This window comes from Zosterops lateralis (assembly GCF_965231275.1).
Source record: "Zosterops lateralis genome assembly, chromosome: Z".
In the NCBI taxonomy this organism is placed as follows: domain Eukaryota; kingdom Metazoa; phylum Chordata; class Aves; order Passeriformes; family Zosteropidae; genus Zosterops; species Zosterops lateralis.
Genome location: NC_139800.1, coordinates 34,434,549 through 34,448,052, shown reverse-complemented (window position 1 = coordinate 34,448,052; position 13,504 = coordinate 34,434,549). Strand labels below are relative to the sequence as shown.

Below are 13,504 nucleotides of genomic sequence, written 5' to 3'. Positions count from 1 at the left end.
GTGAGTCAGCAGTGTGTGCCCGGGCAGCCAGGAGGGCAAACCCCATCCCAGGCTGCATCAGACACAGCAGCACCAGCTGTGCTTGGGATCATCCTGCTGGATTCAGCCGTGGTGTGGCCTCACCCTGAGTCCTGTGTGCAGTGCTGGGCCCACAGTTCAAAAAGGATGTGAAGGTCCCTAAATATGTCCAGAGGAGGGGAAAAAGAGATGAAAGGGCTGGGAAAGAATGTCCTCTGAGGAGCAGCTGAGGACTCTGAGTTTGTCTAGTTTGGAGGAGAGGAGGCTGAGGGGTGACCTTATTGTCCTGAACGGCTTCCTGAGGAGGGGATGTGGAGAGGGAGGTGCTGATCTCGTCTCCTCTAGGATCCAGTGATGGGATAATGTGAGTCGTTCAAAGCTGTGCCAGGGTGGGTTCAAACTGGACATTCAGAAACACTTTTTTCATATAAGGGCAATAAAATATACTGGAGCAGGCTTACTATAAAGGTGGCCAATGCCTCAACCTGTTAATGGTTAAGAGGCGTTTGGACAATGTGAACAACATACATGAACTATGTTCTGAAGTGTTCAGGCACTTGGACTAAATGATTATTGTAGGTCCCTTCCAGTTGAAATAGTTTGTTGTATTCTGCCTCTCTTAAGCAGAACAATAAAGCTATAGGCATGCTACAGTGGTCAGAAACAGCACTGCAATTTTAATTATTTCTGGTTGAAGAAAGTTGTAATTTTATATGTCGCTTCATTTTCCTCACATGGCTGTTTTCTTCCCTCAAAATTCCGACTGTAATTGTTGTGATAATTGCATGCATGCCAGAGTATACAACATTTTCATCACCTGTATGCAAACACAGCTCTTAGACTCAGTTTATGCCTGAAGCATACATTTACATCATATTAATTGTAAACATGTTTAGACACAAACTACAAGTCTCTCCCTTTCAGGGTATTTTTGATTGCAGGGCTTTGTACTGTTACACAAGTAATGCTAGATGACAGGCAGAAAAAACCAGGTGGATTCATGTTAAACATGTTGTTAACCATAAATAATTGTTCTAGCCTTAGCAACATCCTTTGATAGTTTAAGCTTGTGTCATATTAATACATCTGTGTTTTACTTCAGTTAACATGCTTTTTTGTATTTTTCCATTTGTTAGTGAATGGTATGAATAAAATTTGTTTGAAGAGATATTTTTCATTTCTCGTTCTTTGTCCCACTCTCCAATTGCTAAAATAATTGAGAAGTAGACTATTGTTCATGATCTTATGTATACCTACTCTGAACAGCTTCCGGAAGGTAATCAGGTAGATGATACAAGCAAAATTGATTTTTTTCAGTATATTACAGCTGAAGAGCAAAGAACTGTCTGAAACTCAACACAGGCAAATGCAGGGTCCTGCACGTGGGGAGGAATAACCCCAGCCACCAGCACAGGCTGGGGGCTGATCTGCTGGGAAGCAGCTCTGAGGAGAAGGACCTGGGGTTCCTGGTGGACAGCAAGATGCCCATGGGGCAGCAGTGTGGCCTTATGGCCAGAAAGGTCATTGGTGTCCTGGGGTGCATCAGGAAGAGCATTGCCAGCAGGTTGGGGGAGCTGATCCTGCCCCTCTACTCAGCCCTGGTGGGGCACATCTGGCATGCTGTGTCCAGTTCTGGGCTCCTCAGGACCAGAGAGACACAGAGCTGATGGAGAGGGTCCAAAGAGGTTGTGGAGTCTCACTCACTGAGGATACTCCAGAAATGTCTGGACACAGTCCCGTGTTCTAGGATTTGCCTGCTTGAGAGAGAGATTTGACCTTGTGATCCCTCTCAGACATTCTCTTGTGGTCCTTTTCAGCCTTACCCATTCTTCATTGAATCAAGTAAAATAACCACGAAGGATGGAGATGTGATGGAAAAAAAATTAGTCTTTGCTAGCTTGTAAGACTTAATTAACCCCAAAATTTTGACAGTTATGGCATCATTGACATACAGACTGACTTTGTTGGCTCTGAAATGCTTATTCTCATTTTGATCCTTGCATACCATAGTGAAGTTAAAATAGACAAAAGATTTATTGTGTTAAGTATCTGTGTGGAGGTTAAGACAAAAAAAGGTCTCTATGCAAAGTCTTCAATGGAAAGAAGAGGTATATAATTAATAACCAAGAAAGGAATTACTTTCCATCCTGCAATTGTGAGACCTGTTTTTCTAAGCAAAAAAGAACATCCCAATCTCATATACAAATATGAGAATGTACTAGTGCACAATTACTGGAAAATTTTATTACTGTTAAAGTACTAATGGTATCTACAGGGCAAATTGACATTTATTGTCTGAGTTTTTAATGTTATACCTAATGTGTTTTCCATCAAAGATAATTGTTTGGTTTATTATGTTATTATCCAGGCAGTCTTAGCTCCAGTTTAGTTGTTCAAGAGCTTTTCTTTTGCTTTAGTGTCATGCTCATCTAAGAAAGACTTCTAGACCAGGTGCTTTCTGGAAGTGCCTTACTTCACTGATACCTGAGACATATGTATATTTTTTTAACATTTTAAGTAATTTAACATTTTAATTTTTAGGAAATTGTAAAAACTGTATTGAAAAATTAGTTGCCTTGAAAAAAATAACATCTAGAGATAAAGCAGGAAATGTAGGAATAACTTCAGTTTAAAAGTGCTTGTTTTTATTCTTTTCCCATTGGTTTCTCATTCCTGTCTTGTTCAGAGGAAACATGAGGGAGCAGACAGAAGGGGTGGCAGGCATAAACTATGCATGATCCTAGACATTACCAGCAACTTCGAAATGTTCCAGTAAGGACTTTTGCTTGTGTGTGCAGTGCAGAATACAGCTGACAATTTTCTGTGTCCTTTAGTCAAGGAGAAGCGGCTTCAGTGCACATCACAGTGCAGAACTTTCAGATTTTGCAGTTGCCTGAAGATCTTTCTGTATCAGGAAAGCAATCCTTCTGCTGGAAGTCCTGGAGGGGTAATATTGTGGTTTATCCTCAGCTGGCATCTAAGCGCAACCCAACATCCTACTCATTTCCCTGCAGTGGAATGAGGGAGACAATTGGAAGGATAAAAGTGAGAAACTTGTGGATTGAAATTATGACAATTTAATAGGAATTACAAAAGCTGTGCATGTGACCAGTGCAAAACAAGGAATTTTTTCACTACTCCCTTCATGGGCAGGCAAGCATTCAGCCCTCCTCAGGAAAGCAGAGCTCCATCAGATGTAACAGTGACTTACAAATGAGTGGTCTAGGTTGCTTAAAAAATCAGTCAAAAGCAGATTTAGTATAAATTTGTGACTAAAAAAGTTCAATGGCAATCATTTCACTCTATTACTTATTATGTGGATGCAATGCACAAAGCAAAATTGGATTAGAATTAGCTTAGGATGATTCACACAGAGACCAGAGATGGAAAAGAGTAAGCATATAAAACACTTGAGACCCTCTTGCTGAGTCACAAGGTTCAGAGACAACCCCCTTGCTTTCTAAACTCCTGATGGAACCTAGGTGTGACTGAGTCCAAACTCAGCCACATATTTGGAGAGTTCCTGCCCTCCTGTCTTACGTACTGGATTGTTCTCAGTTGATGAAGAAGCTGTTTAATGGTTGGGGAATAGATAGTGTGTACAGAAAATGTGACTCCAAAATTTAGTTTGGGTTCACTTTATTTAAAGGGTTTTAAGCTGTATCTTCCTATCCTATCCAACTAGTGGAAGTGGTGGGGATCTGGTCACTCTGTATGTGAGGGAGGCAATGTAATATATCTGTAAAATGCAGTGATGAGAGCCTAGTCTTAGAACTTCTCGTGCCTTCTGTGCTTTCTCTTGGGGTTTTATCTTTCTCATGAAGTACATGTCAGCATAAGGTATAAAGCAAATAGACACTCCTTATTCCTAGTCTAGGATGTACCATTTAAACCACACTCATCTTAGTAATTTTTGCTAGTTGCTGTTTGAACCGGCCTAGATTTTTTATTTTATTTTTAATATATATTAAGGGCTGAAGTGTGCCTGGAGTCAGAGAAAATAACAGAGCCATTCTCTTCCAGGCTGTTTTGGCATTTTTTAAAAAGATTCCAATTACTGGACCTTTCCAGCTAACAAGGTGAACTGCAGAATAGCAGAGTCAAAGAGCTTTTAAAACAATCACAGCTGAATATTTAAAGCTGAGTTATTGCTGCAGGAGGGATTTGGTACCACAATCTGCCTTCCTCTGAACATGAATGCCAGCCCTTGGTTTTGAGACTTCTTTTAAGGAAGGTGGTGTTGAATAAATGAAAAAGTTGGTCACAGCATGACCAATATGAACAAATAATGGTCAAATATTTATAAAATACTAGTACAAAAACCTTATGGTTAAACCAGTTCTCTTTAAGAAGGCATCACTTCTTACAGGCACCCACTTAGAGTATCCTGCAGGATGCATAAAGTATGTGTGAATTCTTGCAGACATTATTCTGCATCATCCCGATGTTGTGTTGAAATTTGCTTTAAGGGAACTTCTGCCTTTACTGTTTATTCTGACTGTATTTTTAATTTAAAAATCCATTCATTATGAGGTGTTCAACAGTGTTAAACGGGCAAATGAATCTCATGTTAAAACCTTTAAGAAAAAATAGCTTTAATTAGAATTTTGTTGTTGTTATTATGTTCAAATGCTTCAGTGTAGTCACTTAGTAAAATGTGGCATTGTGGCTTGATTGCATCTGTTCTTTCAGTGTCAGTTAATGTCTGATGCAACACATGGGAATGCATTTGTGAATGAAAAAGTAGTGCTTCACTTGTGGAATAAAGAAATAAAACATTTGAGATAAATTATTTAAGCAATTTATGTAAGCTGTAGAGAAGGCATAATCTCCTGATAGACCAGGGGACAGGTAATCATCAATGCTTGTTCTGACTTTCTGTGATCTTGGGTAACTCATTCTGCAGGCATTTTCAAAAGAAATCAGTTGTAGAATGCACTGGATGAGAACTGAGCACTCTCACTTCTTTCTTACATGTAGAATGAGTGTCACAGTTTCATGGGCTATCCTGATTTGGGAAAGTCTTTTTCTGCAGCAGTCCTCTCCAGTGTCCCATTCCCCAGTCTCTCACATATCCAGGATTGCCCCTTCCCAGGTGCAGAATCTGGCACTTGTCTTTGTTAAAGTTCATAGAGTTGGTGATTTCCCAGCCCTTTGATCTGTCAAGGTCTCTCTGCAAGGCCTCTTAATAGTATGTTAGGCAATGTCAGCTAAACAGATATTGAATCATTATTGAGAAGAAATCCCTATTAATAAAATCATGCACTAGTAGTGATAATGTTGCTACTGATGCCTTTTGATACCTTGCAGTTGCTTGCTGGAAGACAGTTTTTGTTTGAGGATCATTTCGTCTGTGAAATGCTCCTATTCATACCATCATCTATGAATTACTAGAACCTGTTTGTATAGGAAGGTCGCTCAAAATAAGTGGAATAGCATAATGAGTATATTTCTGACTATTCCTGTTCATGAAGTGTTTGTAATACATTGCAGCTGAGTGCCTGAATAGGATCTGTCATAGGAGGTTAAGTGACAGTACAATGTAGGTGAGCACCTGAAGTGTGCAGTACTGGAATTCATCACCTGTGCAGTTGTACATGTGTGCACATGTGTATGATTCTTCAGCATGAAGGGAAACTGTCATTCCACCTTCTTCTTGTCCTAGGACCTGAGCCTTCTTACTCTAGCTTTTACATCTTCCCCTATTCCCTCTATCTTTTTTACAGCTTGACTTGTCATTTAGTTTCACCTGTGTTCAAATTCCTGTGCAGCATTTGACAATAGCTTTAGCTATAGTTAGAGACCTGTTTGATCTAATTTCTGTTCTGTGGCCTTAAACATACCAAGAGTTACTTCTTGTTACAGCAGTGTTCACGCCACAGTACAATGAAACATAATGAACGTAAGGGACAGACTTCAGCAGTATGATTGCATTGCACGAGCTCCTATTTTTATTTCAAAATTGCACTTAAAATTGTTATAATTGATCTGTTTAGCAAATATGTTTGCAAATACATTGAGGCTAAAATTTTCATTTATGGGGGAAGAGAGATGATTATTCTGACAAACATACAATAACAGGCTAGTACCATGAAGTCACAGAATATTCCAAGTTGGAAGGGACCCACAAGGATCATCGAGTCTAACACTTGGGCAGCGTGTACAGGAATTGAAGTACAATGTTGGTGTTATTCCCACTGTGCTCTGATTAACAGAGCTAAACTCATTATTTTGCCTTACACAGGCAACAAAATCCCCACATTTTATTCTGTGGCCAGTGTGTTTAAAGAATTATATATAATTTTACTTATGGTTTTTTTACTTCTCTTCTCCTGGACCTACAACTCTCGTGACAGTGATCGCTGTTATAATTCATTTGTTATTTTGTATGCTGTTGCCAGCTTCTTCCTGCATCTCAATGAAGATGTTTCCTGAAACTGCCTTATCAAACACCAATTTTTAAGTGGATCTGTAGGAACCTTCAGGGCTTTAATTGTTGTAGAGACTGCATTGAACTGAGATCACCTAGTCAAGAGATACAGCAGAGAGGGAGAAAATTGTGTTCATACAAGCTTTTTCCTTAGGAGAAAAAAATGTGACAATAATAATTAAGTCTTTGTGGTAAATGGTGTTCAAGATAGTTCATCTGACACTTGAAATGCATTATTAGGTGCCACTTTAAAGTAAAAGAGCAGTCAGAGGTTAAATACCTCTGCCTCTCTGGATCGGGAGGAAATTGTTTATAACAAAGTAGTGTTTTCTGCTTATGTACCTAGTCTAGCATAGCCACTTTTTTTCCTAGCAAGCTTTGGCAAATCTCTTAGGGTCTCCAGATGCTTCCTTTTTTAAAGTCACTCCTTCCTAGTTTCTGTTGTTGGTTGAGTTCTGTTGTCTATATTTGCAATTTGCTTTTGATTCTCTTTGCCTTCTGTACTACAGATTTGGGATTTTTTTCTCCTCTTCTGTATGGTTTTGGGGTTTTTTTTGTTTGTTTGTTTTCTTACTTATTTTTCTGTGGTTTGCTTAATTCTTGCCTCTTCTTGTGGAGTATGGAGTTATAATTGTGGAAGTGTTTCAGGCCTATTCTCAGCAGAAGGCCCTATGGGGAAGGCACAGCTGCAGGCCGGGCAGTTGGGAGTCGCCTGAGGGGTGAGAGGCAGTCAGGAGTGAGGAGAGAGTCACCTGAGTGACAGCTGGAAGTGAGATTGTGATTGGATGGAGGGAAGCGCAGTCAGCGTGTGAGCAGAAAGGTGATTGGATGGTAGAACGTGTGGTCAGCAGCGCTGCAGCTGGGCCAGCCAATGGGTGCCCTTCTTCCGTTAAATTCTGTTAGGCCTTGGTTTGGTTTCAGCTATGCCGGGCAGAGATTAAAGATATAAAAAGAGTGTGATTTCTACAATGAAGGGATACATAAAAGAGTGCATGTCGATTTGTTACCCATTGCTACAGCTTCTCTTTTCTCTGCTCAGCATACCTTCCTGGAATGATTTCTTATTGACTTGGCTAAACCCCACATGTCACTGCAGCCCTGGTTATTCCTTATGACAGTTCAATAAAACAAAAAGAACTTAGCTCAGGGAGTGCTGTTTCAGAGTGCACAGAAATGCTGTTTCTGTTAGTATGTTCTTTCAGTGGTGGCTTCCAGAAAAAATGTGAGAAAAATGTAATAGCTACACTCTACAAATACATAATAGCACTGAGCTTTGCTCAGTCACTTCTATTTCTCTTCAGGAAGGTTTCATTCACAAGACTAGAATTTTCCTTGTGTTAAAAGCCCATCTTCCAGTTTGGGAAGACACTCAAAGTAGTTTCCTGGTGATTGTTCTGTAGCCCATTATCCAGGCTTTATCAAGACTGGGTAATGTTACAGACTCTTTGAAGAATCATGAGTCTTTGATAAGGTACTATTCAGCATGGCAAAAAGCTGTGTAAATCTGCAAGAAGAGCTTAATGAGAGAGACAATGAAAAAATTATGCTAATGAGGTTTTCTGCATCAATTAAGTGTTCAGGAGGAAGTTGATGTGATACTTGTGACATCACAAATATGCAGCCTGAAATCACTGTTTTTAAAGCCTTAGCATTTCCATCTGATTAAGTATTTGCTGTATAATCTCTCCCCATTTTTGTATAAGAGGATTTCAATCTTCTGTGCATGACCATTCAAAAAGTATTGTGGAGGTTTTCTCCTCAAGTTGTCTACTGAAGGTAGAGGAGGAGCAGGAAGGCTCATTTATCATTGTCTAAAAAAATTGCCAATACATATTACTGTCACCTCTGTTCTTAACTAGAACTATTATATTTACATTTTTCAAATGCTGTCAAGTCTTCTTAGGAGAAGATGTGCCAATTATATAAGGTGAAATACTGCTTCTGGGAGGTTCTTCACACTTCCAGCTGAACACAGTCTGAAACCATCTCTTAGATTTGACCAATCATTGTATTGCTTTTTTTCAAAACCTTTCAAATCCCACTTTACAAACTATAGCTCCTCTGTTTTTTTTTTTTTCTACCAGGGGGAACAAATTAACTTCTGTAGCCTCAAGAGAACAGTGTTGCAGAACAGCGTGTAAAAGAGATTGTTCTTGCTCTTTTCCCCCTCCTTTTCCCATTTTGTTAACTGTAGTGAACGAGGTAGTAATACCCAACTGAAGTAGATGAGCAAGGACTTGTAACCTCCCTAACCCTTGAGGGGTTTGCTGCTAGCAAATGAAGAGAGGGGATGTACTAGTCGAAAATTCTGCTGTATTTGTTTACTTGGGGATTAACCATGTTTGCATGTCTTCAAGAAGCTGGACTACTAATTGTACTATTGGGAACATAGGAGTGTTTATAGTCCTGGGTGTATCTGATGGGCCTTGTTGTGTTTTTATGAGGCCTTATCATCTTTTCAGATGATAAAGGATTTTAAGTGCCCATCTGCAGTACTTTGCTAAAAAGAATAATTTTGGTAATCAGGCCCTGTACAGTTAATTGCAATATGTTTTTTTTGTAAACTACCACTGTGACAGCCCAGGCTCAGATAAGAAGTGTCACCACGGGATTTTGGGAGTGAAAGTCCCTTTGGTGACAAAAAATGAGATGGGCATGATCTGGTGACCTGGAAAAGAAGAACTTTACTGAGAGGTAAAACAACAAACAGCAAACTGAGCTCAGTATGGGGTACACTAAAAGCGGCAAGGGCCATGGGGTAACAGTAATTTACATAGGGTAGGATACGGGCGGAGTCTGAGGACAGGGAACCAATTGGGAGAGAGGATTAGAAATGCACAAATTATTGCATCAAAAAGTAACCAAAGGTAACATTTCTAGTCTAATTAACAGAGAGCTCCCATGGGGTCTTGCGGGTGGGATTTCTCTCACCCTCACCAGGGGGATTTTTCCCATGGCCTTAGCTTGAGGCTTTCTTCGACCCCAGTATACTGGGCAGTTCTAAAAGGAATATACGTCTGAGCAAATTGTGATTAATCTGATAGTCTAAATCTTTTTTCTAGTCAGCTAGGTTGACAGAGCTAGAGGAAATGTTTCTGAGGAAATTAACCTTTTATGTTAGTAATTGCATCATTCTACCAATCTACAGTAGAGAAATCTTCGCTGAGATGGTAGTGCCATAGACATGATTTGTCCTACATAGCAATGCAGCATTTGGAAGCATCTGAGTTGATGCTGCAGTTAGATGCATGGTTTCTCAAGCTTAGCCTCTCTTTGTGCTGATGTGTTATATGGACTTGAATTCTGTAATGAGATTGCCATGAAATCAAACAGGAGGAGGCAGAGGTGGATTCTGTTCCAAGTTCTGTAGCAACATGCTTTTTGTCACTGTCTGGAGTTGACAGCTAGTGCCACTTTCTTCAGAGATTTGCTATTCAGTGCTATGGGGACTCAAAGTAGTTAAAAGCCCTTGCGTTAAACTGAGAACTTGAAGATTGTGTTATGACTAATAATATGCACTATATTGTTACAGAAGTCTGAATCCTGTTAGGAAAACATAGTTTACTTTCCTTATGTTCTTCACTATATGGCGGAGTGTTGTGTTGTGCCCCCCTTCCTCAATAATAAGTTTTCAAATTTGAGATAAAGATTTCCTATCCGTAAAATGGAGGTTTTATGCAGGCAAGAAAAATTTGCCTGCAAAATTCAGACTGAGTTGTGCTCAGATACATATGCTCAGTGTACGTGGAGTTTTTTAAGAGTGACACATTGAACTATTGTCACAGATGTACTCATGTGGTTTGCTTATGAATTATAGATTTTTTTTTTGTTAAATACCATTTTTTCTGTTTCAGTGTGCAAGGACCCCCCCTACAAGGTTGAAGAATCTGGATATGCTGGTTTCATTTTACCAATTGAGGTGTACTTCAAAAACAAGGTATGGAATCTCATGTTTTTTATAAGAAAAAAAAAATCATGTCGAATTGAGGGTTTTTTTAAGTTTTGAAGTTTGGTTTGTAAACTTGTTAAGAATTATGTTTGAAGCTATCTTTATTGTATTTAAAGCTGTCTTTATCAATGCTGTTCCTCAACCCAGTATTACTGTGACATGTAGAAATGTGTAATTGTATTTCACAGCTTCACAGAATGGCTCAGATTGGAAGGGACCACAGAGGGTCATCTGGTTCAACATCCCTGCTTAAGCAGGGCTGTCCCAGAGCATATGGCACAGGATCATGTCCAGACAGTTCTTGAGTATCCCTAATGAGGGAGATTCTACAACCTCTCTGGGCTGTCTGTTCCAGTGCTTAGTCACTGCATGTTAAAGAATCTCTTCCTCTGTTCAGGTGGAGCTTCCTGTGCATCAGTTTGTGCCCATTGACTCTTGTACAATTGCTTGGCACAACTGAACATGGATCCATCATTCAATACCCTCCCTTCAGATGCGTGTAAACAGTAAGGTTCCTTCTCAGGGCTGAGCAGACCCAATCCTCTCAGTCTTTCCTCCTAAAAGAGATTCCTTCATCATGTTTGTCACCCTGTGCTGGACCCTCTCCAGCAGCTCTGTGTCTCTCTGGTCCTGAGGAGCCCAGAACTGGACACAGCATGCCAGATGTGCCCCACCAGGGCTGAGTAGAGGGGCAGGATCAGCTCCCTCAACCTGCTGGCAATGCTCTTCCTGATGCACCCCAGGACACCAATGACCTTTCTGGCCATAAGGCCACACTGCTGCCCCATGGGCATCTTGCTGTCCACCAGGAACCCCAGGTCCTTCTCCTCAGAGCTGCTTCCCAGCAGATCAGCCCCCAGCCTGTGCTGGTGGCTGGGGTTATTCCTCCCCACGTGCAGGACCCTGCATTTGCCTGTGTTGAGTTTCAGACAGTTCCTCTCTGCCCACCTCTCCACCCTGTCGAGGCCCTTCTGAAGGGCTGCACGGCCCTCTGGGGTATCGGCCACTGCTCCCAGCTCTGTGTCATCAGTGAACTTGCTGAGGAGGCTTCTGCCCCTTCATCCAAGTCACTGGTGGAGAAGTTAAACAATATTGCATCCAGTATTGACTCTTGGTGGGCAGAATTTAATAGATAACTCTGTGAAATTAAAATGGCCTTACTGAAAAAGAGAAGTGTAATATAATTATTCAGAAGAATTACTAGCATTGCTAAAAAGTGGGTGGACTTTTACTAGTGCTTAAAGAGCCACTTAAACTTGAAAAGACAACAGTCTTGATTATGTTGATTGATGAATGAACACAATGAACTCATTGTTCTGTTTTAGTATTACAAATCTTTATAATTGGTTCAGGTTTTGAACTTTCAAAATGGTGGTTTTTTTAATCTTGTACCCTTTATCTGTTAAAAAACATTATTTTAGACTGCATGTGAGTACTCATTATATTCAACATTACCAGACTCAAACCAAATCCAGTGCTATTCTACAAAACATGTTATTGTGATACCTCACATTCTAAGTATTTGCTGCACTTACCGTGAGTCTCTCAAACAGCAAATACAGAAGTTTTCTTTAATTGTATGTAATGGGGTCTGCATTTTGAATAACTAGTTCAGATGAAAAGAACTGGATTTATGTGAAATTAAAGAGCAAAATTTTGCAAAGTTTAATGTACACTACCTTAATATCCAAAGTTATTCAGGTTCCCTTTATATGTCATGTGCCTTGGTGGAGCTGCTGTGGTAGTTAACATGATTCAAAGATGCCTATGTGTTTATTTTACATTATCAAGATGTAGTTTGAAATTACTATTTTAATCAAGACAACATTATATCTTTAATGTGTTGAATGCTTGGTAAAAGACTAAAACAGAAAGAAAATAGAAATGCATTGTAAAAGACTTTTTCTGGAACCCTAATCACTTAAAATTTCTTTTGGGGTTAGCTATGTGTGCCTTCAAGTATGAATTCCAGTATCCTTTTATCTTTCACAGAAAGCCCTATTAAGGTGTCAGGTATTGGGAATTCTGTTCAGGCACTTTGGAAATTGTAGGTTTTGAATAGGTAATTCTGACATTACATTCTCTGTATCAATCTATGAAGAGCAGGTCTTGATTTATCCTGTTTGTTGTTGGATATGAAACAGAACTGCCACAGTAAGTTGACTGGACTTTTGGTATGCTTTTTAGCCCTGTTTCTATTAAGGAAGCTGTTTTCATTCACTCAGGAAATCTAATGAAAAGCAGCCCAGTCTCTTCAACTCGTATTAAATGCTTATCCCACAGACAAAGTAGAAGACAGTGAGTCAATCATTGAGCATCTCTACAGAAAGCTTCCTGTCCAACATTTCTCTTTTTGTTTTCCACTCAGACTTCTGGCTGCTTTTTCTGACTGTGGAGACTGCAAGTCTCTGCTCGCCAAGCCCCCAGCAGAAGTTGTGGCTTAGACTAAGATCAAGAGGGTGGCAGTGATTAGAACTTGCCTTACCTTCAAGCAATGTGTGGAATTAGGAGGTTGGCAAACATCCCTCACCTCTTTTTGGTGTCATGTAATACAACAAGCAGCAGTTGGGCTGTGAGTCAGTTAGTCCATCACACAGCTGCAGCAGCATTGCACTTCTCTGGGGCAGGTGCAATAAAATGGAAGAGTGGCACAAAAATTGAACTGGCAAATGACTACTTTCTTCTGGCTTAGCTGCTCTAAGGCAGTTCACAGGTATTCCAATGCAGAAAAAAAAAAGAGACAGAAGGAGGAAGAGGAGACATACCATAATTTATTAAAGGTAGATAGCTGAATTTCTGATTCAGAAAATACCCTTATGGATAGAGAAAGGAGGGGTACAGGAAACCACCTGGACCACAGAGGATTAAAGGATTCCTGTTCCAGGACTATACAGAAACTGGCGGAAAATCTAATAGGTATTTCACCATGATAGAAAAATATTCCAAACTTTAAAGAGTTGCAAGAAATTACAACCAATCCCTACTCCCAAATTCAGCAACAGCAGGTTATAGTTGTTAGTCATCGAGACAAAGTCCAAATGCTTTTAGGTCAAAGACTCCTACTCTGGAAAATGCAGTTCATGTAGGATAAACCTCATAAACGGCAG

The 13,504-nt window shown here is 40.0% G+C and overlaps 1 protein-coding gene across 1 annotated transcript in view; it reads left to right on the top strand.

Annotated features, from left to right (window-relative positions):
* The window catches only part of MLLT3 (MLLT3 super elongation complex subunit), a 125,063-nt gene that overhangs the window by 49,287 nt on the left and 62,272 nt on the right, over nt 1-13,504 (top strand). Inside the window, exon 3 of the mRNA XM_083883750.1 lies at nt 10,303-10,385. Coding sequence (XP_083739876.1) covers nt 10,303-10,385 — 83 coding nt within the window. The remainder of the gene's footprint in view (nt 1-10,302; nt 10,386-13,504) is intronic.